Source organism: Hyperoodon ampullatus (genome assembly GCF_949752795.1).
Source record: "Hyperoodon ampullatus genome assembly, chromosome: 3".
Lineage (NCBI taxonomy): Eukaryota > Metazoa > Chordata > Mammalia > Artiodactyla > Ziphiidae > Hyperoodon > Hyperoodon ampullatus.
The window spans coordinates 93,344,415-93,372,112 of record NC_136916.1 but is presented as its reverse complement, the minus strand read 5'-3'; the positions used below and the strand labels follow the sequence as shown (position 1 = coordinate 93,372,112).

The 27,698-nt window shown below is 39.3% G+C and overlaps 1 protein-coding gene across 2 annotated transcripts in view; it reads left to right on the top strand.

Annotated features, from left to right (window-relative positions):
- The window catches only part of WDR76 (WD repeat domain 76), a gene marked incomplete at its 5' end in the record, with an annotated part of 70,737 nt that overhangs the window by 777 nt on the left and 42,262 nt on the right, over positions 1-27,698 (top strand). For both annotated transcript variants that reach the window (XM_079700526.1, XM_079700525.1), the window contains 3 exons: positions 132-542; positions 15,057-15,149; positions 16,453-16,508. In XM_079700526.1, the coding sequence (XP_079556652.1) occupies positions 132-542; positions 15,057-15,149; positions 16,453-16,508 (560 nt within the window). The remainder of the gene's footprint in view (positions 1-131; positions 543-15,056; positions 15,150-16,452; positions 16,509-27,698) is intronic.

Here is a 27,698-nt window from a genome sequence, read left to right as displayed (position 1 = left end):
CCTTACAGGCTATCAGTTTGACTTTATGTTGTCATTATGAAATAGGAATTAGATTTATTTACGCAGATCTGTAAGAAAAGGCTTAAAACCTGGAATTTTAATACTCTGTTTTCCTTTATTGACCTGAATAGGTGAATGAATATAAGGAAAACCAAAACATCGCTTATGTGTCTCTGAGACCGGTACAGACTACAGTTTTAGGAAAAACACCTAAGGTGTATCTTGTTCCCTTTTCACTCAGTAGCTACAAGCCAGATCAACTTAAGCGCCCCAAATCCCTATTAGATAAGAATTCTAACAATGAAGTGGCATGTAAGAAATGTAAGAAGGCTGAAATAAAGAAAACTTGCAGAAGGATTTTAACCCCAAAGATGGAAGCCACATCTTCCAAAGCAGAATCCACTCTGCAAAAATCATCCTTAGATGTTCATGCTGAAAGTAACAAGTGGCAATACAAGAGCACTTCAGATACAGTGATTCTCAGTGCTGATACAGAGAGCAGCCAGGATGGAGACAGTGATGAAGGTACCACACCAGGCATGGTAAGAATTTAATTACTAGCTTATTCAAATTTTTCATATTTAAAAATACGTTTTTAAGTTCTGATAAGCTAAGGTTATCAAGGGTCTTTAGCTCAAACAAATTATTTTATCATCTAATTTATGTTTAACTGAAATTTTATTCTTTAAATGTATAACATAACTTCCTTGGGTTAATTTTACTCTTGGTTTCGATTTGTGAAGGAGGGGATTGACTCAATCTTCACTCTGCTTCCCTTTTTCTTCCTCTCAGCTTATTGCATTTATTTTTGAGCTTACTTCTACTTTATGGTGTCATGCTCACCTTTACATATTTATGCACAGTATACCACAAGAAGTTGAGTTGTGGGACATATAGCATTTGAATGACTCGATGTCAGGGTAGGAAAATCACCATTAATTGATTGCATTCAGGTGCTGAATATTTCCTTTAATTATGTAAAGGAGACAGGTGATGGAGTAGAGAAGATACGTGAGAAACACTTACTAATTCTATTTAAAATAATAGTTGCATCAGTTTAAGGAATTAAGCATCTAATCCTTTTGGCTTCTATTGCCTACCGGGAGTGTTGTACTTCATTTAAAGTGACAAATTTTATGCAAGACGAGATAAAACCCTACCACATGATGAAAAGTTGATGGAACTAGAACAGAAAACGATGGTAGGGAAAGGGAGATGGGATAATTGACGCGGTGTTGTAATGAACTAGGACCTGTGGTGGGACAGGGTGGGCTAAGTCATAAATGCGTTGGACTGGGGGTTGGAAGCCTGGGTTTTAGGCGTGGCCGCTTCTAAGGAACCTTGTACCTTTAAGCAGGTCACTTCTACGGTGAGGGAATTGGGTAAGATTGGTGGTTCTCAAACTTTAGCCTATATCAGAATTACCTGGGAGGCTTGTTAAAACTCCTTTGCAGGGCTCCACCACCAGTTTCTGATTCAGAAGTTTTGAAGTGGGTATAGAATTTGCATGTCTAAAATGGCTTCCTAGAGACAACGGTCCAGGACTGCACTTTGAGAACCAGTGGATTTGATTATCTCTTTGGCCTCTTAGACTGTTAAGATTCTGAGTATATGAGGCTAATATAAAACAGATTTTATTTTGATGTAAGATAAACAGGGTCAGAAATTAGAACATGAGGTAGGACTGGAGATAGAGTCATAAATGCTCAGCATATATTTTCTTAGGACAAGCTGAAAGAGCTCACATCTTTTATAGAACATTTCATTCTTTTGTTCTCTTCCCTTTCGTTAATTATCTTTTTGGGGTAAAATGGTTAAGGCTTTGTGGTACCATGCTTTAGGGAAAGTATTTAGTCTATAAGCTTATTTGTTCTCAGATGAAGGATGGCTTCTGTCACATCAAAGACAAGTGCCTGCAAGTCTAGAATTTTATTCTCCTTTTCTGGGAAGTTTGCTAAATTTCATCTCTTAGTCCTTCTATTAAATATTTTAATGTCATGAAGCATTTCTGAACAGTTGTTTTACTTTTTTTTTTTTTTTTTTTTGCTGTACGCGGGCCTCTCACTGTTGTGGCCTCTCCCGTTGCGGAGCACAAGCTCCGGACGCGCAGGCTCAGCGGCCATGGCTCACGGGCCCAGCCGCTGCGCGGCATGTGGGATCTTCCCGGACCGGGGCACGAACCCGTGTCCCCTGCATGGGCAGGCGGACTCTCAACCACTGCGCCACCAGGGAAGCCCTGAACAGTTGTTTTAAAAAAAATTTGAGAAAATTTTACGCTTACAGAAGAGCTGCAAAAATAGTAAAGAGAATTCTCCTATATCTTTCACCCGTCTTCAGTTTTTGTTAATATCATACATAGCATAGAATGTTTATTGAACTAAGAAATTAACCTTGGTACAGTGCTGTTAACTAACGTACAGAATTTATTAGGATTTCACCAGTTTTCCCACTAATATCCTTTTCCTCTTCCAGTATCCAGTCCAGGATCATACAGTGGATTTAGTTGTCATGTCTCTGTAGATCTGGAAATAGTTTCTCAATCTTTCATGACCTTGACACTTTTGAATAGTGCTGGGCAGTTATTTTGTATAATTTCCCTCAATTTGGGTTTATCTGCTGTTTTCTCATGATTAGAGTAAGATTTTGCATTTTGGGGAAGCATACCACAGAAATGAAAGTGCCCTCCTCAGTGCATGATATCAGAGTGTACATGATGTTGGTATTTTACTGGTGATGTTGACCTTGATCATTTAGCTAAGGTGGTGTCTGCCAGGATTCTCTAATGTAAACTTACTATTTTTCCCTTTGTAATTACTAAATACTTTGAGGAAGATACTTTGAGACTATGTGAATATCTGGTTTCTGTCATCAAGCATATATTTATTTTTTTATTAAGATAGAATAAACATAACATAAAATTTACTAAATTGTGTAATTCAGTGTTTTTTAGTATACATACATAAGGCTGTGCAGTCATCACGACTATCCAATTTCAGAAATTTTCATCACTCCAAAAAGAAACCACATAACTGTTAGCAGTGACTACAAACCCTATTCCTCCCTCCCTCAGCCCTGGAAACCACTAATCTACTTTCTGTCTGTAGATTTGCCTGTTCTGGACATTTCATATAAATGGAATTATACAATATATGGCTTTTTTGGTCTGGCTTCACTTACCCTGTTTTCATCATTCATTCATGTAGCATGTATTGGTACTTCATTCCTTTTTATGGCTGAATAATATTCCATTGTATGGTTATACCACATTTGGTTTATGCATTCATCAGTTGATGGACATTTGGGTTGCTTTCACTTTTTTGCTCTTAAGAATAATGCTGCCATGGGCATTTACTTGTGAGATTTTTTGTGATGTTTTCCATTCTCTTGGTATATACCTTGGAGTGAAATTGCTGGGTCAAATGGTAACTGTGTTTAACTTTTTGAGGAATTGTCAAATTGTTTGCCAAAGTGACTGCACCATTTTTACATAACCACTATGAAAAATCCAATTTCTCTATACCCTCAACAATACTTATTATTGTTTGTCTTTTTTAAAAATTAAAAATTTTTAATTGAGGTAAAATACACAATGTATAATTTACCATCTTTACCGTTTTTAAGTGTACAGTTCAGTAGTGTTATGTACATTTACATAGATGTAAAACGAATGTCCAGAACTCTTTTCATCTTGCAAAACTGAAGCTCTATACCCATTAAATAACTCCCCATTCCCCTACCTCCTTTCAGCCTGTGAAAACTACCATTCTACTTTTTGTCTCTGTGGATTTGATTGTTACAAGTACCTCATATAAGTGGAATCATATAGTATTTGTCTTTTTGTGACTTATTTCACTTAACCTAATGTCCTTAATTGTTTTGATTATAGCCATACTAGTGGATGTGAAGTGGTATCTCACTGTGGTTTCTAAAATTAATTAATTAATTAATTAATTTTTGGCTGTGTTGGGTCTTCGTTGCTGCACGCGGGCTTTCTCTAGTTGCAGCGAGCGGGAGCTACTCTTCCTTGCGGTGCGTGGGCTTCTCACTGCAGTGGCTTCTCTTGTTGCGGATCACGGGCTCTAGGCGCGTGAGTTTCAGTAGTTGCGGCACATGGGCTCTAGGCACGGGGGCTCAGTAGTTGTGGCTTGTGGGTTCTAGAGCACAGGCTCAGTAGTTGTGGTGCATGGGCTTAGTTGCTCTGTGGCATGTGGAATCTTATTGGACCAGGGCTCGAACCCATGTCCCCTGCATTGGCAGGCGGATCTTAACCACTGCGCCACCAGGGAAGTCTCCCTTCATTGTGGTTTTGATTTGCGTTTTCCTAAAGACTAATGATGTTGAGCATCTTTACATGTGCATATTTGCAGTTTGTACTTTGGAGAACTGTCCTTTCAAGTCCTTTGCTCATTTGGAAATTTAAGTTGTCTTTTTTTTTAAACATCTTTATTGGAGTATAATTGCTTTATAATGGTGTGTTATTTTCTGCTTTATAACAAAGTGAATCAGCTATACATATACATATGTCCCCATATCTCCTCCCTCTTGCCTCTCCCTCCCACTCTCCCTATCCCACCCCTCTAGGTGGTCACAAAGCACTGAGCTGCTCTCTCTGTGCTAAGCGGCTGCTTCCCACTAGCTATCTATTTTACATTTGGTAGTATATATAAGTCCATATCACTCTCTCACTGCATCTCAGCTTACCCTTCCCTGTCCCCATGTCCTCAAGTCCATTCTCTACGTCTGCATTCTTTATTCCTGTCCTGCCCCTAGGTTCTCCATAACCATTTTTTTTGTTTGTTTCCATATATATGTGTTAGCATACGGTATTTTTCTCTTTCTGATTTACTTCACTCTGTATGACAGACTCTAGGTCCATCCACCTCACTACAAATAACTCAATTTCGTTTCTTTTTATCACTGAGTAATACTCCATTGTATATATGTGCCACATCTTCTTTATCCATTCATCTATCGATGGACACTTAGGTTGCTTCCATGTCCTGGGTATTGTAAGTAGTGCTGCAGTGAACATTGTGGTACATGACTCTTTTTGAATTGTGGTTTGCTCAGGGTATATGCCCAGTAGTGGGATTGCTGGATTGTATGATGGTTCTATTTTTAGGTTTTTTTTTTTTTTTTTTTTTTGCGGTACATGGGCCTCTCACTGTTGTGGCCTCTCCCGTTGCGGAGCACAGGCTCCGGACGCGCAGGCTCAGCGTCCATGGTTCACGGGCCCAGCTGCTCTGTGGCATGTGGGATCTTCCCGGACCGGGGCACGAACCCGTGTCCCCTGCATCGGCAGGTGGACTCTCAACCACTGTGCCACCAGGGAAGCCCTATTTTTAGTTTTTTAAGGAACCTCCATACTGTTCTCCATAGTGGCTATATCAATTTACATTCCCACCAACAGTGCAAGAGGGTTCCCTTTTCTCCACACCCTCTCTAGCATTTATTGTTTGTAGATTTTTTGATGATGGCCATTCTGACTGGTGTGAGGTGATACCTCATTGTACTTTTGATTTGCATTTCTCTAATGATTACTAATGTTGAGCATTCTTTCATGTGTTTGTTGGTAATCTCTATATCTTTGGAGAAATGTCTATTTAGGTCTTCTTCCCATTTTTGAATTGGGTTTTTTTTGCTATTGAGCTGCATGAGCTGCTTGTATATTTTGGAGATTAATCCTTTGTCAGTTGCTTCATTTGCAAATACTTTCTCCCATTCTGAGGGTTGTCTTTTGGTCTTGTTTATGGTTTCCTTTGCTGTGCAAAAGCTTTTAAGTTTCATTAGGTACCATTTTTTTTGTTTTTATTTCCATTTCTCTAGGAGGTGGGTCAAAAAGGAGCTCGCTGTAATTTATGTTAAAGATTGTTCTGCCTTTGTTTTCCTCTAAGAGTTTTATAGTGTCTGGCCTTACATTTAGGTCTTTAATCCATTTTGAGTTTATTTTTGTGTATGGTGTTAGGGAGTGTTCTAATTTCTTTTACATGTAGCTGTCCAGTTTTCCCAGCACCACTTATTGCAGAGGCTGTCTTTTCTCCATTATATATTCTTGCCTCCTTTATCAAAAATAAGGTGACCATATGTGCATGGGTTTATCTCTGGGATTTCTATCCTGTTCCATTTATCTATATTTCTGTTTTTGTGCCAGTACCATACTGTCTTGATCACTGTAGCTTTGTAGTATAGTCTGAAGTCCAGGAACCTGATTCCTCCACCTCCATTTTTCTTTCTCAAGATTGCTTTGGCTAAGGTAGGATTGAATTGCTATAAACTTCCCTCTTAGAGCTGCTTTTGCCGCATCCCCATAGGTTTTGGGTTGTTGTGTTTTCATTGTCGTTTGTTTTCTAGGTATTTTTAAATTTCCTCTTTGATTTCTTCAGTGATCTCTTGGTTATTTAGCAGTGTATTGTTTAGCCTCCATGTGTTTGTATTTTTTACAGATTTTTTCCTGTAATTGATATCTAGTTTCATAGCATTGTGGTCAGAAAAGATATTTGATACGATTTCAATTTTCTTAAATTGAAGAAAAAGTCACAAGGCTTGATTTGTGACCCAAGATATGACCTATCCTGGAGAATGTTCCATGAGCACTTGAGAAGAAAGTGTATTCTGTTGTTTTTGGATGGAATGTCCTATAAATATCAATTACGTCCATCTTGTTTAGTGTATCATTTAAAGCTTGTGTTTCCTTATTTATTTTCATTTTGGATGATCTTTCCATTGGTGAAATGGGGTGTTAAAGTGCCCTACTATGAATGTGTTACTGTCGATTTACCCTTTTATGGCTGTTAGCATTTGTCTTATGTATTGAGGTGCTCCTATGTTGGGTACATAAATATTTACAGTTGTTGTAGCTTCTTCCTGGATTGAACCCTTGATCAGTACATAGTGTCCTTCTTTGTCTCTTGTAATAGTCTTTATTTTAAGGTCTATTTTGTCTGATAAGAGAATTGATACTCTAGCTTTCTTTTGATTTCCATTTGCATGGAGTATCTTTTTCCATCCCCTCACTTTCTGTCTGTATGTGTCCCTAGGTCTGAAATGGGTTCTTGTAGACAGCATATGTATGGGTTGTTTTTTTTATCCATTCAGCCAATCTGCTCCAGGTTGGAGCATTGAATCTTACGTTTAAGGTAGTTATCGATATGTATGTTCCTATTACCATTTTCTTAATTGTTTTGTGTTTGTTATTGTAAGTCTTTTCCTTCTCTTGTGTTTCCTGCTGTGAGAAGTTCCTTTAGCATTTGTTGTAGAGCTGATTTGGTGGTGCTGAATTCTCTTAGGTTTTGCTTGTCTGTAAAGGTTTTAATTTCTCTGTCAAATCTGAATGAGATCCTTGCTGGGTAGAGTAATCTTGGTTGTAGGTTTTTCCCTTTCATCACTTTAAATATGTCCTGCCACTTCCTTCTGGCTTGCAGAGTTTCTGCTGAAAGATCAGCTGTTAACCCTGTGAGGATTCCCTTGTATGTTATTTGTGTTTTTCCCTTGCTGCTTTTAATATTTTTTGTTTGTATTCAATTTTTGTTTGATTCATATGTGTCTTGGCATGCTTCTCCTTGGATTTATCCTGTTTGGGACTCTCTGTGATTCCTGGACTTGATTGACTATTTCCTCTCCCATATTAGGGAAGTCTTCAACTATAATCTCTTCAAATATCTTCTGAGTCCCTTTCTTTTACTCTTCTTCTTCTGGTACCCCTATTATTCGAATGTTGGTGCGTTTAATGTTGTCCCAGAGGTCTGTGAGACTGTTCTCAATTCTTTTCATTCTTTTTTCTTTATTCTGCTCTACAGTGGTTATTTCCACTACTTTATCTTCCAGGTCACTTATCCGTTCTTCTGCCTCAGTTATTCTGCTGTTGATTCCTTCTAGAGAATTTTTGATTTCATTTATTGTTTTCATCAGTTTTTGTTTGCTCTTTAGTTCTTCTAGGTCCTTGTTAAGCGTTTCTTGTAATTTCTCCATTCTATTTCCAAGATTTTGGATCATCTTTACTATCATTACTCTGAATTCTTTTTTAGGTAGACTGCCTATTTCCTCTTCATTTGTTTGGCCTGATGTGTTTTTATGTTGCTCTTTCATCTGCTGTGTATTTCTCTGTCTTCCCATTTTGCTTAACTTACTGTGTTTGGGTTCTCCTTTTCGCAGGCTGCAGGTTTGTAGTTGCTGTTGTTTTTGGTGTCTGCCCCCAGTGGCCAAGGTTTGTTCAGTGGGTTGTGTAGGCTTCCTGGTGGAGGGGACTAGTGCCTGTGTTCTGGTGGATGAGGCTGGATCTTGTCTTTCTGGTGTGCAAGACCACCTCCAGTGGTCTTGTCTGTGACCTTATTATGATTTTAGGCAGGCTCTCTGCTAACGGGTGGGGTTGTGTTCCTGTCTTGTTAGTTGTTTGGCATAGGGTGTCCAGCACTGTAGCTTGCTGTTCGTAGAGTAGAGCTGGGTCTTAGCGTTGAGATGGAGATCTCTGGGAGAGCTTTTGCCATTTGATATTACATGGAGCTGGGAGGTCTCTGGTGGACCAATGTCCTAGCTCGGATCTCCCACCTCAGAGGCATAGGCTTGATACCCAGCTGGAGCACCAAGACCCTGTTAGCCACATGGCTCAGAAGAAAAGTGAGAACAAAATGAAAGAAAGAAAGAAAAAATAAATAAATTAAATAAAGTTCTTAAAATAAAAAATAATTATTAAAAATAAAAAAATGAAAAAGTAATAAAAAAAAGGAAGGAAAGAAGGGAGCAACCAAACCAAAAAACAAATCCATCAATGATAGCAAGCACTAAAAACTATACTTAAAAAACAAAAACGGACAGACAGAACACTAGGACAAATGGTAAAAGCGAAGCTATACAGACAAAATCACACAAAGAAGCATACACGTACACACTCACAAAAAGAAAAAGAAAAAGAAATCTATATATATATATATAAAAAGGAGGAAGAGAGCAACCAAATTAATAAACAAATCTACTAATGACAATTAACTCTAAATACTAAACTAAGATAAACATAAAACCAGAAACAAATTAGATGCAGAAAGCAAACCCTAAGTCTACAGTTGCTTCCAAAATCCACTGCCTCAATTTTCAGTTGATTCGTTGTCTATTCAGGTATTCCACAGATACAGGGTACATCAAGTTGTGGAGATTTAATCCGCTGCTCCTGAGGCTGCTGGGAGAGATTTCCCTTTCTCTTCTTTGTTCGCACAGCTCCTGCGGTTCATCTTTGGATTTGGCCCTGCCTCTGCGTGTAGGTCACCTGAGGGCGTCTGTTCTTCGCTCAGACAGGATGGGGTTAAAGTAGCAGCTGATTAGGGGGCTCTTGCTCACTCAGGCCGGGGTGGGGGAGGGAGGGGTATGGAATGTGTGGTGAGCCTGCGGTGGCAGAAACCAGCATGTCATTGCAACAGCATGAGGCGTGCTGTGTGTTCTCCTGTGAAGTTGTCCCTGGATCCCGGGACCCTGGCAGTGGTGGGCTGCACAGGCTCCCGGGAGGGGAGGTGTGGATAGTGACCTGTGCTTGCACACAGGCTTCTTGGTGGCTGCGGCAGCAGTCTTAGTGTTTCATGCCCGTCTCTGGTGACCACGCTGCAAGGCGTGGCTTGCGCCCGTCTCTGGACCTTGTTTAAGCGGTGTTCTGAATCCCCTCTCCTCGTACCCCAAAACAGTGGTCTCTTGCCTCTAGGCAGGTCCGGACTTTTTCCTGGACTCCCTCCTGGCAAGCTGTGGCGCATTATCCCCCTTCAGGCTGTGTTCACACAGCCAACCCCAGTCCCCTCCCTGGGATCTGACCTCCAAAGCCTGAGCCTCAGCTCCCAGTCCCCTCCCACCCCAACGGGTGAGCAGAGAAGCCTCTCAGGCTGGTGCGTGCTGGCCGGCACCGATCCTCTGTGCGGAAATCTCTCCACTTTGCCCTTCCTAGTGTGTGGAAACTTTTCCTCCTTCACAGCTCCCTCCCAGAGGTGCAGGTCCTGTCCCTATCCTTTTGTCTCTGTTTTTCTTTTTTCTGTTGCCGTACCCAGGTACGTGGGGAGTTTCTTGCCTTTTGGGAAGTCTGAGGTCTTCTGGCAGCGTTCAGTAGGTGTTCTGTAGGAGCTGTTCCACATGTAGCTGTATTTCTGATGTATTTATGGGGAGGAAGGTGATCTCCACATCTTACTCCTCCACCGTCTTGAAGGTCTCCTCTAAGTTGTCTTTTTATTGTTGAATTGTAAGAGTCCTTTATATATTCTGGACACTAAGTCCTTATTAGATATATTATCTGCAAATATTTTCTCTCATTCTGGGACTTTCTTTTCACTTTCTTGATAATGTCCTTTGACATACAAATGTTTTAAATTTAAATTTCATTTAAAAATTTTAATTCGGGGTCAGTTTATTTTTTCTTTTGTTGCTGGTGCTTTGGTGTCATATCTAAGAAACCATTGCCTACTCCAGGGTTATGAAGACTTACACCTATATTTCCTTCTGAGAATTTTATAGCTTTAGCTGTTAAATTTAGGTCTTTGATCTATTTTGAGTTAATTTTTGTATATGATATGAGATGGGGTCCAAATTCATACTTTTGCATGTGGATATCTTTTTGTCCTAGAACCGTTTGTTGTCAAGACTCTTCTTTCATGTTGAATGGTCTGGACTTCCTTATTGAAAACAAATTCACCATAGGTATATAGGTTTATTTCTAGACTCAGTTTTGTTCAGTTGATCTATCTGCCTATCCTTATGCCAGTTCCACACTGTTTTAACTACTGTAGCTTTGTAGTTAAGTTTTGAAATCAGGAAGTGTGAGTCTTTTAACTTGGTTCTTCTTTTTCAAGATTGTTTGGCCATTCTAGGTCCCTTGCATTGCCATATGAATTTTAGGATCAGCTTATCCATTTCTGCAAAAATGACATTTAGAATTTTGACAGATATTGCGCTGAATCTGTAGGTCAATTTGGGGAGTATTGCCATTTTAACAATATTAAGTTTTTCAATCTATGAACATGAGATGTCTTTCCATTTACTTAGATCTTCTTTAATTTCCTTCAATATTTTGTAATTTTCTGTGTACAAGCCTTGCAGTTCTTTGGTTAAATTTGTGTGAAAGTATATTTTTCTTTTTGATGCTATTATGAATGGTATTGTTTTCTTAATTTCATTTTCTGACTGTTCATTGATAATGTATAGAAATACAACTTATTTTTGTATATTGATGTATCTTACAACTTTGCTGAAGTCATTTATTGTAATTTTTTTGTGTGGATTCTTTAGGATTTTCTGCATATAAGATTATGTCATTGGCAATAAAGATAGTTATATTTCTTCCTTTCCAATCTGGATGTCTTTTATTTCCTTTTTTGTCTAATTGTCCTGGCTAGAACTTCCAGTACAATGTTTAACAGAAGTGGTGAGAGCAGACATATTTATCTTGTTCCGAAGTTTAGGGGAAAAGCTTTCAGTTTTTCACCATTAAGTATGATGTTAGCTGAGAAATGTATATTTTTAAAAATTTTATTTCAAAGTGATTACAGACTCATAGCAATTTGCAAAAGTAGTACAGAGAGGTCTCATGTATTCTTCACTCAGTTTTCCCCAATGAGGACATCTTGTTTGTTCTTTGATTGAACCGGGCCCTTGGCAGTGAGAGTGCAGAGTCCTAACCACTTGGCCACCAGGGAACTCCCCCAATGAGTACATCTTTTTTTTTTTTTTTTTGCGGTATGTGGGCCTCTCACTGTTGTGGCCTCTCCCGTTGCGGAGCACAGGCTTCGGACGCGCAGGCTCAACGGCCATGGCTCACGGGCCCAGCCGCTCTGCGGCACATGGGATCCTCCCGGACCGGGGCACGAACCCGTGTTCCCTGCATCGGCAGGCGGACTCTCAACCACTGCGCCACCAGGGAAGCCCAAAGCATTGATATGGAGCGATCTGATGATAATCTTCCCGGACGGGGGCACGAACCCATGTCCTCTGCATCGGCAGGCGGACTCTCAACCACTGCGCCACCAGGGAAGCCTATCTTAAATAACTACATTGCAATATCAAAACCAGGAAATTCATATTGGTATAAGGTGTGTGTATAGTTCTGTATCATTTTATTACATGTATAGCTTCATGTAGCTACCACCACAATCATGATACAGAACTATTGCATCTCTACAGAGATCTCTGTTAGTCTACCCCTTATAGTTATGCCCACTGCCCTCCCTCTCACCATCCTTAACCCCTGGCAACCACTAATTTGTTTTCCATCTCTACAGTTTTGTCATTTTGAGAATGTTATATATATCTTCATACAGTTTGTAAATTTTTGGCATTAAGCATTTTTTTTTTTTTTTTTTTTTTTTTTTTGCGGTACGCGGGCCTCTCACTGTTGTGGCCTCTCCCGTTGCAGAGCACAGGCTCCGGATGTGCAGGCTCAGCGGCCATGGCTCATGGGCCCAGCCGCTCTGTGGCATGTGGGATCTTCCTGGACGGGGGCACGAACCCATGTCCCCTGCATTGGCAGGCGGACTCTCAACCACTGTGCCACCAGGGAAGCCCAAGCATATTTTTAATTCAAGTTATTTTCCTTCTTTCGTTTTTTTTTTTTTTTTCGGTATGCGGGCCTCTCACTGTTGGGGCCTCTCCCATTGCGGAGCACAGGCTCTGGACGTGCAGGCTTAGCGGCCATGACTCACGGGCCCAGCTGCTCCGCGGCATGTGGGATCTTCCCGGATCAGGGCACGAACCCGTGTCCCCTGCATCGGCAGGCGGACGTTCAACCACTGCGCCATCAGGGAAGCCCCTTCTTTCGTTTTTTTAAAGATAGCATTTCTTTTCCTGTTTTATAGATGCAGTAACTTCTCAAGTGTCAAGATAATGGAATTAAAAAGATTTCTATTTCCTATAATATATTTACTTTGAGACCCCACCTTGTCTGATATTCTTTGCTCGGTGTTTGATGTTGCAAGTTTTTGAGGGGTGGGTAATGGGTGAGAATAGTTTCAATTACACATACCTCAAAAAAATGTCTGATGATTTTTGTTAATTTTCTTAATTTTTCCTGTGGTAAGTAGAATCATTTACATTTGTTTCTTTGATCTCCAAATGCAGCATTTTGAAATAGATTCTTAGGAAGTTCTTGATGATGATGGTGGTGATGTTTTTCTCTGAGAAGCAATTTTAAAGGCAATGACAAAATAGCCGTACACCTTTGCTGCCACTGTTATTTTATGTGTGTGTGAGAAAAATCTTTATTTTGGTCAAATTGATGCATGTACATACGTGTTTACATCATATAATTCCACGTGTATGTGTATATGTATCTTACATAGAGGTAATTCCATATGTACACACATGTATACACAGGAACAAATCAAAACAGCCAACAGGGCTTCCCTGATGGCGTAGTGGTTGGGAGTCTGCCTGCCAATGCAGGGGACACGGGTTCGAGCCCTGGTCTGGGAGGATCCCACATGCCGTGGAGCAACTGGGTCTGTGAGCCACAATTACTGAGCCTGCGCGTCTGGAGCCTGTGCTCTGCAACAAGAGAGGCCGCGATAGTGAGAGGCCCGCGCACCGCGATGAAGAGTGGCCCCCACTTGCAACTGGAGAAAGCCCTCGCACAGAAATGAAGACCCAACACAGCCATAAATAAATAAATAAATAAATAAATAATTAAAAAAAAAAAACAGCCAACAATTTTCTGTCACATACCTCTCTATTTGTGGTTGCTGCTCAACAGACAAATTGCACTTTAAGCCATTTTAGCTTTTCTCCCCCACATTATCTGTTGACTTACTATGGAAAATGAAGTTTATACATGTGTGCTGTCCTCTTTCCCCCCCACCCCATGTTTTCCCTTCCCAGATCCTTATTACATATAGTCCCAAGTTTTACCTGAGTTGCAAAATTTCTCTCAATGTAAATCAGAGAATTCTAATGGCTTCATGTGTATATATATATTTTATTCATGAAATATTTTCTGGGGCCCTCCATCTTCCTACTTCTTTCTGGACTGTTTTACTCTTTCTTGGCCTTCTTTTTACTGTTTTCCTTTAAACTTCTTTTATCTTTTATCTGTCCTGTGTTGGAACTTCTGTAGTCTGTATCCTGTCTTTCTCTTTCTTGGTTTATTCTCTCATTTTGATGAAGTGCAGCTTATAGTAACTTACTGAAAACAGGTGTATGAGAGATAGTTTGCATGTCTGAAAAAGGCTTTATGCTTTTTATTTGATTGCTGGCTTAACTGGATTTAGAATTGTAAGTTGAAAATAATTTAATTTTTCCTTATCATTTTTAACACATTCTTCCATTGTTTTCTAGTTTCCTCGATATTGAGAAGTTAGTATCATTCTGATTCTTGGTTCTTTGTGGTCTATTTTTCCCTCTGTAAGCTTTTGGGATCTTCTCTTAACTCACCCATCTCAGGAACTGAGAAATTTTGTGATGATGTGCCTAGGCTTGAGTCTTTTTTCATTCATTGTGTTGTATACACGTCAGGCCCTTTTAATCTGGTAACTCATTTCTTCAGTTTTGAGAAACTTTCTTGTATTATTTCTCTGATGATTTTCTCTCCATTTTCTCTGCTCCTTTTTCCCCCCTACAACTATTAGTTGGATATTGGATCTCCAAGATTTTCTAGTTCAAAGTTGTCTTTTTTGCCCATGTGTTTCTCTTTCTTTGTTCTTTTTTCTGAATTTCTTTAACCATTTCAAGGAATTTAAACATTTCTGTTATTGAGTTTTTTTTCTTGTTTTGTTTAATAAAAAGATAACTTTGAGAAATAGTACAATTAATGGCCAGTAGGAAGTAATGTGCTATTAGGTTACTCTAGCTGACTTCTGACATCAGATCACTTGTTATTTAATTGGGAAGCCATACATATATTCTGTGATTATCCCAAACTCAGACTCTTTATCTCAATATTCAATGTAGCAAAGATTATGTGCTGTTTGGTAAGGTAACAGAAAATAATTAGAGCAGGTGCAATTCGAAGGAAAATATACATGTGGAGAATGCAACAACTAGTTTTGCGAGGCACTTTTGCTATGGATTATGTAAAGTAACAGAATCTTTTTGGTGTAATTTCATAGGATGATTTTTCAGGATTGTCACCATACGAAAAGAAGAGACTGAAGAACATATCAGAAAATGCGAACTTTTTTGCTTCTCTTCAGTTGTCTGAGGTTTGTGTGGCGTTTCTAATTAAAACTGAGATACTATTCCTCTTGCCAGTAGGTTGATAAAATACTCATAGTATCAGGTTTCATAGTGTCAAATGAGGGAGGGTAAAACGAGGAGCAAGATTTTCACTTAATAGAAAGAGGTTACTATATTTTATTGATTCCAAGACATTTTTTTTGAAATTGGCATATTAAAATTATAACTGGCAGCGTCCCCTCACCCCTTTTTTGGTAGTACATAAAATAATGGTGTCCTGTGAATAGTTGTCTTGGATTCAAAGAAACAGGGTATGTTCCAAGAGGTTGCTTTAACTAAAGGTTAAAGGTGAAGTGGGAGGGATGGGTTAAGGGATGTGTGGTAGAGGAGAGAGAGGACAGCTTTTTTTTTTTTTTAAACTTTAAGAATAGATGCGAGGAACTTTCCTGGAGGTCCCATGGTTAAGATTCCGAGCTCCCATTGCAGGGGGTGCAGGTTTAATCCCTGGTCAGGGAACTAAGATCCCTCATGCAGCGTGGCAAGGCCAAAAAGAAAAAAAAAGAATAGATGGGAATATGCTTTGTATAGGAAACTTTAAGGATAAGTGGCCAGAAGTATGCTAATGTCTTATAATCATTATTACTAAAGGTATAATTTACACTGAAGGTCTTCACACTGGGGTAAAATTTCTATGTGTGAGAGAATAACTGTTTAGGAGGGTGTGTGATGTCTTCCCCCAAAATACATTAAATCCTTGGCTTTATTAAATAACTATTTGGTTTCTCTGAAAACCAGATTCCTAAATATTCAGTGTGTATTTGCATCTTGAGGGGAGGGAGGGTGAGTTAATATAAGGGACTAAATTGTTGAGTCACTAGCAGTTGAAAATTCATAAGAAATTTAGACAAAAGTATCTCTGATTTTGATTTTAGTTAACAGAAATTCTGATTTGATTTGTGGAAGTATAACCTGTAACTTTTCTGGAAAACACCAAAGTAGGATTGCCTGTAGTAGAATTTAAACTTTTAAATTTGTAATAGTATATTTGATAAATGTTTAATGTTTAATCATGTAAACTTGTTAGCAACTTGGTCCAAGGTATCAGAATGTCAGTACATTAGATAGTATTATATACTTGTCTTTATTATTGATAGTGTATTTGTCTCATGTCTACTAGAAGAACAGGTATCATATCTCAAGGTTCTTTAGTTCCTATATAGATCTTGGTTTAGTGTGGATACAGTAGCAGATACTTAATATTTTAGAAGGTAAGCTATGTAGTTATAAGATAGTGTTTTTTAACATGTGTATGTTTTGTGTATTTTGCAGTCAGCTGCAAGGCTCCGTGAAATGATAAAGAAGAGACAGCCTCCAGAATCCAAAAGGTAAAAGAATTGGTTTACATTTCCTGTACCATGATATATTGCTGAGTTGTTTTATAATTTGAAAAACTGGTTCAACATAGTAAAATAAATAGCAGATCAGAAACTCTGTAATTTAATGTAATTTAATCTTAATCCTTTATAGGAACTCTGAGGGAATGCTACCTTTTAATAAGTCTAAAGTTCTCATCTTCATCAAAGGACTGTACAGGAAATAGAATCTTGAGAGCTGAATTTTGTTTATATTTATTATTGCTGCTAATGGAGGGAAATCTTTATTACCACTAAATTGTTCTTATTTTTGCCTGAGAAACTGTTCTTAAAGATTCTTCTACTTTATTTTTCTGGCTATCTTTTTGCTTCTCAATTTGTTTTTTCTTTCCCATTCCTAGAATAAAGGAAGGAAATGAGCATTTGTTGCACATTTATGAAATACAGTGCAATGACCTAAAATTTTTATACTGCATTATCTCATTTATTTCTGGCAAAAATTTTGTGGGATAGAAAACAGGCTTAAAGAGGTAAAGTACTGATAATTTGCTCAAGGTCGAAGTAGTTCTTAAGTAGAAGCTTCAGGATTTGAACTCCAGCATTCCTTAGGTTAAGTTCTCTCCTCTTCATTTTAGCAGGGCTTATGTATAAGTGAAGAAACTGAAAATCTTGGCATCAGTAGACCATTTTTTTAGTGCTAAATGCTAATGAAATGTAGCATCATTTAATTGGTTTGATTCTCATACAGGTTAGCTAGCTTGAGAAAAGCTAAACCTTTAATTATGACCAGGTATCTGCGAGTGTGAAAAATTGTTACAGGAGGAACATCATTAACACTGGAAGATAATAGCACCGGTTGTGGTGTCAAGTGGTCATTAGCTTATATTTGCATATTTTTTATTAGCAAAGATTAATGGTGTTTTTCTCACCTAAGTCACAGAATTCCAGCACTTAGTAGTTGTATAAGTATTAGTATCCAGTAGATAGAGCAGAAGTTATATAATATAGAGGAAAGAGCATAGCTTTTGAAATTTGGCAAACATGATTTCAAGTTTCAATTCAGCAACTTATAGCTGTGGTATTAACTTTGGACAATTTACGTAATTTTCTTTCCTTATCTGTAAAGTTGGCATTATGCCAATCTAGAGGCGTTTAAGTTTTTAAAAATTACTAAATATATTATACATACAAAGAAGCACATATGAAGTATTTTTTTATTAATCAATTTATTTTTTAAAATATTTATTTATTTTTGGCTGCGTTGGGTCTGCATTGCTGTGCGTGTGGGCTTTCTTTAGTTGCAGCGAGCAGGGGCTACTCTTTGTTGTGGTGCACTGGCTTTTCATTGCAGTGGGTTTTCTTGTTGTGGAGCACTGGCTCTAGGCACACGGGCTTCAGTAGTTGTGGCACGTGGGCTCTAGAGTGCAGGCTCAGTAGTTGTGGCACATGGGCTTAGTTGCTCCGTGGCATGTGGGATCTTCCCAGACCAGGGATCGAACCTGTGTCCCCTGTATTAACGGGCAGATTCTTAATCACTGTGCCACCAGGGAAGTCCCCACATATGAAGTATTTGTATAGTTGAAAAAATAATAGTAATTCAAGCACCCATCCATGTACTTGTCATCCAGGTCAATAGAAATTTATAGTACCGCTTAAGGCCCTCCCTCCAGATAACAGTCATCATGTGAATTCTTATTTATTTATTTATTTGGCTGCGTGGGGTCTTAGTTGTGGCACACGGGATCTTTCATTGCAGTGCGTGGGCTTCTCTGTAGTTGCGGCGCATGGACTCTAGAGCATGCGGGCTTAGTTGCCCCGCAGCATGTGGGATCTTAGTTCCCCGACCAAGGATCGAACCCGCATCCCCTGCATTGGAAGGCTGATTCTTAACCACTGACTGTCAAGGAAGTCCATTATGCTGAATTCTGTGATAATCACTCCTTGCATTTATTTATAGTTTTACCACCTGTGAATGTATATTTAAACAGTATTTTGCTTATTTTGTCCTGTTTTTTATATTGATATATAATGTGCCATTTTTATATTCTGGGATTTTATTTTGCTCATTTTTATATCTTTATGTCTTAAAATTCATTCATGTTGATGTGTACAGCTTTACTTCATCATGTGTTTTCTTCTGTATGAATGTGCTATGTTGATGGACAGTTGAATTGTTTCTTTTGTCAATATCACACTGTTTTGCTTATTATGGCTTTAAGGTAAGTTTTGACATTGGGTAGCCAGTCCTCTAACTTTGCTCTTCTCCTTAAATATTGTGTTAGTTCTTCTGTGTCTTTTGCCTCCCTGTATAGACTGTAGAATCGGTTTGTCAATATCTGCAAAATAACTTGCTGGGATTTTGATTGGGATTGCTTTGAATCTATAGATTAAGTTGGGAAGAACTGACATCTTGACAATATGTCTTCTTATCAAAGAACATGGATAATCTCTCCATTTATTTAGTTCTTTGATTTCTATCATCAGAGTTTTGTAGTTTTCCTCATATAAACCTTATAAATATTTTCTTAGATTTATGCCTAAGTATTTTTTTTTTGGTTTATAATTTAAATGGATTGTATTTTAAACTTCAAATTTCACTTGTTTCTTGCTGGTATATAGGAAATCAGTTGACTTTTGTATATTAACCCTGTATCCTACAACCTTGCTATAATCACTTATTACTTCCAGGAATATTTTTATCCATTCTTCAGAATTTTCTAAATAGACTATCATGTCATTTGTGAACAAATACTGTTTTATTTCTTTCTTCCCAATCTTTATACCATTTATTTATTTTTCTTCTATTATTGCATTAGCTAGAACTTTCAGCACAGCACAGTGGGGTTTTTTTTTGGTTGTTAGTTAATTAATTAATTAATTTTTGGCTGTGTTGGGTCTTCGTAGCTGTGCGCAGGCTTTCTCTAGTTGTGGCAAGAGGGGGTTACTCTTCCTTGCGGTATGCAGGCTTCTCATTGCGGTGGCTTGTCTTCTTGTGGAGCACAGGCTCTAGGCGCACGGGCTTCGGTAGCTGTGGCATGTGGTCTCAGTAGTTGTGGCTCGCGGGCTGTAGAGTGCAGGCTCAGTAGTTGTGGCGCATGGGCTTAGTTGCTCTGCGGCATGTGGGATCTTCCAGGACCACGGCTCGAACCCATGTCCCCTGCATTGGCAGGTGGATTCTCAACCACTGCGCCACCAGGGAAGTCCGACAGTATTGAAAAGGAGTGGTGAGAGAGGACATTCTTGCCTTGTACCTGATCTCAGTGGGAAAGCTTGGCATTTCTCACCACTAAATATTATGTTATCTATAGGGTTTTTTGTAGATTTTATTTCGTTGAGGAAGTTCCCCTCTATTTTCAGTTTACTGAGAATTTTTATTCTGAATGGGTGTTGGGATTTGCCAAATGCTTTTCCTGCATTTATTGATAAGATCATGCAATTTTTTTTCTCAGCCTGTTGATGGGTGGATTACATTAATTGATTTTTGTGTGTTGAGCTAGTGTTGCATACCTGAGATATATTCCAGTTGTTTGTGGTTTATAATACATTTTATACATTGTTGGATTCAATTTACTAATATTCTGTTGAGGGTTTTTGCATCTCGGCTCATGAGAGATATTGATCTGTAGTTTTCTGTTCTTGTAATGTCTGTCTGGTTTTGATATCACAGTAATGTTAGCCTCATAGAATGAGTTAGGTAGTATTCCCTCTGCTTCTGTCCTCTGAAAAAGATTGTAGAGAATTGGTTTAATTTTTCCCTTTAATGCGTGGTAGAATTCACTAGTGCACCCATATCAGCCTGGTGCTTTCTGTTTTGGAAGGTTATTAATTACTAGTTCAATTTCTTTAATAAATACAGGCCTATTCAGATTGTTTCTTGTATGAGTTTTGGCAAATTGTGTGTTTCAAGGAATTGGTCCATTTCATCTAGGTTTTCAAATATGTGGGCATTGAGTTGTTTATATTATTCCTTTATTACCTTTTTAATGTCCATAGGATCTGTAGTGAGTCCCCTCTTTTATTTATTAATTTTTAAATTGGAGTATAATTGCTTTACAATGTTGTGTTAGTTTCTGCTGTACAACGTGGTGAATCAACTATATGTACACATATTCCCTCCCTCTTGGACCTTCCTCCCACCCCCCACCTCCCCATCCCACCCATCTAGGTCATCACAGAGCACTGAGCTTAGTTCCCTGTGCTATACAGCAGGTTCCCACTAGCTATCTGTTTTACACATTGTAGTGTATATATGTCAATCCTAATCTCTCAATTCATCCCATCCTCCCCTCCCACCCCCCCCCCCCGCCACCACATCCACATGTCCGTTCTCTACGTCTGCGTCTCTATTCCTGCCCTGGTAATAGGTTCATCTGTAGCATTTTTCTATATTCCACATTTATGCGTTAATATACGATATTTGTTTTTCTCTGACTTACTTCACTCTGTATGACAGACTCTAGGTCCATCCACATCTCTACAAATGACCCAATTTCGTTCCTATTTATGGTTGCATGATATTCCATTGTATATATGTGCCACATCTTCTTTATCCACTCATCTGTCATTGGACATTTAGGTTGTTTCCATGTCTTGGCTATTGTAAATAGTGCTGCAGTGAACATTGGGGTACGTGTGTCATTTTGAATTATGGTTTTCTCACGGTATATGCCCAGTAGGGAGATGGCTGGGTCATATGGTAGTTCTGTTTTTAGTTTATTATTTATTTATTTATTTGCGGTACGCGGGCCTCTCACTGTTGTGGCCTCTCCCGTTGCAGAGCACAGGCTCCGGACGCACAGGCTCAGCGGCCATGGCTCACGGGCCTAGCTGCTCTGTGGCATGTGGGATCTTCCCGGACCGGGGCACGAACCCGCGTCCTCTGCATTGGCAGGCAGACTCTCAACCACTGCGCCACCAGGGAAGCCCCTGTTTTTAGTTTTTTAAGGAACCTCGGTACTGTTCTCCATAGTGGTTGTATCAATTTACATTCTCACCAACAGTGCAAGAGGGGTCCCTTTTCTCTACACCCTCTCCAGCATTTATTGTTTGTAGATTTTTTGATGATGGCCATTTTCACTGGTATGAGGTGATACCTCACTGTAGTTTTGATTTGCATTTCTCTAATGACTAGTGATGTTGATTATCTTTTCATGTGCCTCTTGGCCATCTGTATGTCTTCTTTGGAGAAATGTCTATTTAGGTCTTCTGCCCATTTTTGGATTGGGTTGTTTGTTGTTTTGATATTGAGGTGCATGAGCTGTTTGTATATTTTGGAGATTAATCCTTTGTCAGTTGCTTCGTTTGCAAATATTTTCTCCCATTCTGAGGGTTGTCTTCTTGTCTTGTTTATGGTTTCCTTTGCTGTGCAAAAGCTTTTAAGTTTAATTAGGTCCCATTTATTTATTTTTGATTTTATTTTCGTTACTCTAGGAGGTGAGTCAAAAAAGTCCTTGCTGTGGTTTACGTCAAAGAGTGTTTTTCCTATGTTTTCCTCTAAGAGTTTTATAGTATCTGATCTTACATTTAGGTCTTTAATCCATTTTGAGTTTATTTTTGTGTATGGTGTTAGGAAGTGTTCTAATTTCATTCTTTTACATGTAGCTGTCCAGTTTTCCCAGCACCACTTATTGAAGGGGCTGTCTTTTCTCCATTGTATATTCTTGCCTCCTTTATCAAAAATAAGGTGACCATATGTGCATGGGTTCATCTCTGAGCTTTCTATCCTGTTCTATTGATCTTTATTTCTGTTTTTATGCCAGTACCATACTGTCTTGATTACTGTAGGTTTGTAGTATAGTCTGAAGTCTGGGAGTCTGATTCTTCCAGCTCCATTTTTCTTCCTCAAGATTGCTTTGGCTATTCAGGGTCTTCTGTGTGTCCATACAAATTTTAAGATTTTTTGTTCTAGTTCTGTAAAAAATGCCGTTGGTAATTTGATAGGGATTGCATTGAATCTGTAGATTGCTTTGGGTAGAATAGTCACTTTCACAATATTGATTTTTCCGATCCAAGAGCATGGTATATCTCACCATCTCTATGTATAGTATTGTGTCATCTGCAAACAGTGACAATTTTGCTTCTTTTCTGATTTGGATTCCTTTTATTCCTTTTTCTTCTCTGATTGCCGTGGCTAAAACTTTCAAAACTATGTTGAATAATAGTGGTGAGAGTGGGCAGTCTTGTCTGGTTCCTGATCTTAGTGGAAATGGTTTCAGTTTTTCACCATTGAGAATGATGTTGGCTGTGGGTTTTATGGCCTTTATTGGCCTTTATTCTGTTGAGGTAAGTCCCTCTATGCCTACATTCTGGAGGGTTTTTATCATAAATGGGTGTTGAATTTGTTGAAAGCTTTTTCTGCATCTATTAAGGTGATCATATGGTTGTTCTCCCTGAATTTGTTAATATGGTTTATTACACTGATTGATTTGTGTATATTGAAGAATCCTTGCCTTCTGGGGCTAAAAACCCACTTGATCATGGTGTATGATTTTTTTTTGAAATTAATTAATTAATTAAATTATTTTTGGCTGCGTTGGGTCCTCGTTTCTGTGCAAGGGCTTTCTCTAGTCGTGGCAAGCGGGGGCCACTCTTCATCGCGGTGCGCGGGCCTCTCACTGTTGCGGCCTCTCTTGTTGCGGAGCACACGCTCCAGATGCGCAGTCTCAGTAGTTGTGGCTCACGGGCCCAGTTGCTCCGTGGCATGTGGGATCCTCCCAGACCAGGGCTCGAACCTGTGTCCCCTGCATTGGCAGGCAGATTCTCAACCACTGCGCCACCAGGGAAGCCCTTGGTGTATGATTCTTTTAATGTGCTGTTGAAATCTGTTTGCTAGTATTTTTTTTTTTTGGAGGAGCACAAATCAGACATATCAAGTGAAAAAACCAATATGTGTAATTTTCAAAATCCATTTTTCATTTATAGTTAAGAGACTATATGACAAACTTGTGCTTTTCTAAGAATTTGTCCATTTCTTCCAGGTTGTCCATTTTATTGGCATATAGTTGCTTGTAGTGATCTCTCATGATCCTTTGTATTTCTGCAGTGTCAGTTGTTACTTCTCGTTTTTCATTTCTAATTCTGTTGATTTGAATCTTCTCCCTTTTCTTCTTGATGTGTCTGGCTAATGGTTTTTCAATTTTGTTTATCTTCTCAAAGAACCAGCTTTTAGTTTTATTGATGTTTGCTGTGGTTTACTTCATTTCTTTTTTATTTATTTCTGATCTGATCTTTATGATTTCTTTCCTTTTGCTAACTTTGGGGTTTTTTTTTGTTGTTGTTGTTCTTCTTACTCTAATTGCTTTAGGTGTAAGTTTAGATTGTTTATTTGAGATTTTTGTTGTTTCTTGAGGTGAGATTTAATTGCTATAAACTTGCCTACAGAAGTTCTTTTTTTTGTGTCCCATAGATTTTGGGTCATTGTGTTTTCATTGTCATTTGTTTCTGTGTATTCTTTTCTTTATTCTTTGATTTCTTCAGGATCTCTTGGTTATTTAGCAGTGCATTGTTTAGCCTCTATGTGTTTGTGTTTTTTTATACTTTCTTTTCGTTTAGTTGATTTCTAATCTTACAGCGTTGTGGTTGGAAATGATGCTTGATATGATTTTTATTTTCTTAAGTTTCTGAGGCTTGATTTGTGACCCAAGATGTGATCTGTCCTGGAGAATGTTCCATGAGCACTTGAGAAGAAAGTGTATTCTGTTGTTTTTGGATGGAATGTCCTATAAATATCAATTAAGTGCATCTTGTTTAATGTATCATTTAAAGCTTGTGTTTCCTTCTTTATTTTCATTTTGGATGATCTGTCCATTGGTGAAAGTGGGGTGTTAAAGTCCCCTACTATGATTGTGTTACTGTTGATTTACCCTTTTCTGGCTGTTAGCATTTGCTTTATGTATTGAGGTGCTCCTATGTTGGGTGCGTAAATAGTTACAAGTGTTATATCTTCTTCTTGGATCGATCCCTTGATCATTATGTAGTGTCCTTCTTTGTCTCTTGTAATAGTCTTTATTTTAAAGTCTATTTTGTCTGATATGAGAATTGCTACTCCAGCTTTGTTTTGGTTTCCATTTGCATGGAATATCTTTTTCCATCCCCTCACTTTCAGTCTGTATGTGTCCATAGGTCTGAAGTGGTTTCTTGTAGACAGCATATGTTTGGGTCTTGTTTTTGTATCCATTCAGCTAGTGTATGTCTTTTGTTTGGAGCATAATTATCGATATGTATGTTCCTATTACCATTTTCTTAATTGTTTTGTGTTTGCTATTGTAAGTCTTTTCCTTCTCTTGTGTTTCCTGCCTAGAGAAGTTCCTTTAGTATTTGTTGTAGAGCTGGTTTGGTGGTGCTGAATTCTCTTAGGTTTTGCTTGTCTGTAAAGGTTTTAATTTCTCCGTCGAATCTGAATGAGATCCTTTCTGGGTAGAGTAATCTTGGTTGTAGGTTTTTCCCTTTCTTCACTTCGAATATGTCCTGCCACTCCCTTCTGGCTTGCAGAGTTTCTGCTGGAAGATCAGCTGTTAACCTTATGGGGATTCCCTTGTATGTTGTTGCTCTTCCCTTGCTACTTTTAATATTTTTTCTTTGTATTTATTTTTTTTTTTGGAATTTTTGAATTTTATTTTATTTTATTTTTTATACAGCAGGTTCTTTTTTTTTTTTTTTTTTTTTTTTTTGCGGTACGTGGTCCTCTCACCGTTGTGGCCTCTCCCGTTGTGGAGCACAGGCTCCGGACGCACAGGCCCAGCGGCCACGGCTCACGGGCCCAGCCGCTCCGCGGCATGTGGGATCCTCCCGGACCGGGGCACGAACCCTTGTCCCCCGCATCGTCAGGAGGACTCTCAACCACTGCGCCACCAGGGAAGCCCTAGCAGGTTCTTATTAGTTTCTCAGTCCCCCTTTTTTTTTTTTTCCTCTTCTTCTTCTGGGACCTGTATAATTAAAATGTTGGCGTGTTTAATATTGTCCCAGAGGTCTCTGAGATTGTCCTCAATTCTTTTCATTTTTTTCTGTTTATTCTGCTCTGTGGTAGTTATTTCCACTATTTTATCTTCCAAGTCACTTATCCATTCTTCTGCCTCAGTTATTCTGCTATTGATTCCTTCCAGAGAGTTTTTTAAATTTCATTTATTGTGTTGTTTTTCCTTGTTTGTTTGCTCTTTAGTTCTTCTAGTTCCTTGTTAAACATTTCTTGTATTTTTTCCATTCTATTTCCATTATTTTGGGTCATCTTTACTATTATTACTCTGAATTCTTTTTCAGGTGGACTGCCTGTTTCCTCTTCATTTGTTTTGTCTGGTGGGTTTTTACCCTTGCTCCTTCATCTGCTTTGTATTTCTGTGCCTTCTCATTTTGGCTTAACTTACTGTTCATGGTGTCCTTTTTGCAGGCTGCAGGTTCGTTGTTCCCATTGTTTTTTTGTCTGCTCCCAGTCAGTAAGGTTGGTTCAGTGGGTTGTGTAGGCTTCTTGGTGGAGGGGACTGGTGCCTGTGTTCTGTTGGATAAGGCTGGATCTTGTCTTTCTGGTGGGCAGGACCATGTCCGGTGGTGTGTTTTGGGGTGTCTGTGACCTTATTATTATTTTAGGCAGCCTCTCTGCTAATTGGTGGGGTTGTGTTCCTGTGTTGCTAGTTGTTTGCCATAGGATGTCCAGCACTGTAGCTTGCTGTTCGTTGAGTGGAACTGGTTCTTAACGTTGAGATGGAGATCTGTGGGAGAGCTTTTGTCGTTTGATGTTACGTGGGGCTGGGAGGTCTTTGGTGGACCAGTGTCCTGAACTCCGCTCTCCCACCTAGAGGCTCAGGCCTGACACCTGGCCCGCGCACCAAGACCCTGTCAGCCACATGGCCTAGAAGAAAAGGGAGAAAAAGAATGAAAGAAAGGAAAGAAAAAATAAGTAAAGTAAAATAAAGTTAGTAAAATAGAAACAAATTTTAAAAATTAAAAGTAATTAAAAAAAGGAGAGAGTAAGAAGAGAGCAACCAAACCAAAAAACAAATCCACCAATGATAGCAAGCGCTAAAAAGTATACTAAAAAACAAAACAAAAACAAAACGGACAGTCAGAACCCTAGGAAAAATGGCAAAAGCAAAGCTATACAGACAAAATCACACAAAGAAGCATACACATACACACTCACAAAAAGAGAAAAAGGGAAAAAAAGTTATATATATAAAATGTAAAAAGGAAGAGAGCAACCAAATCAGTAAGCAAATCTACCAGTTATAATAAGCTGTAAATACTAAACTAAGATAAACGTAAAACCAGAAACAAATGAGATACTGAAAGCAAACCCCAAGTCTACAGTTGCTCCCAAAGTCCACTGTGTCAGTTTTGGGATGATTTGTTGTCCCTTCAGGTATTTCACAGATACAGTGTACACCGAGTTGACTGTGGAGATTTAATCCGCTGCTCCTGAGGCTGCTGGGAGAAATTTCCCTTTCTCTTCTTTGTTCGCACAGCTCCTGAGGTTCAGCTTTGGATTTGGCCCCGTCTCTGCGTGTAGCTCTCCTGAGGGCATCTCTTCCCCACTCAGACAGGACAGGTTAAAGGAGCGGCTGGTTAGGGGGCTCTGGCTCATTCAGACTGGGGGGAGGGAGTGGTACAGAATGCGGGGAGAGCCTTTGGTGGCAGAGGCTGGTGTGATATTGCAACAGCGTGAGTCATGCCATGTGTTCTCCCATGGAAGTTGTCCCTGCATCACGGGACCCTACAGTGGTGGGCTGCACAGGCTCCCAGGAGGGGAGGGATGGATAGTGACCTGTGTTTGCATACAGGCTTCTTGATGGCTGCAGTAGCAGCCTTAGCGTTTCATACCCGTCTCTGGTGTCCCTGCTGATAGCCACGGCTCACACCTGTCTCTGGAGCTCGTTTCGGCGGTGCTCTGAATCGTCTCTCCTCGCGCACCCTGAAACAATGGTCTCTTGCCTTTTAGGCAGGTCCAGACTTTTTCCTGGACTCCCTTCCGGCTAGCTGTGGTGCACTAGCCCCCTTCAAGCTGTGTTCACACAGCCAACCCCAGTCCTCTCCCTGGGATCTTAACTCTGAAGCCTGAGCCTCAGCTCCCAGCCCCAACCCACCCTGGTGTGTGAGCAGACAAGCCTCTCAGGCTGGTGAGTGCTGTCAGCACCGATCCTCTGTGCAGGAATCTCTCCGCTTTGCCCTCTCCACTCCTGTTGCTCTGCTCTCCTCCGTGGCGCCGAAGCTTCC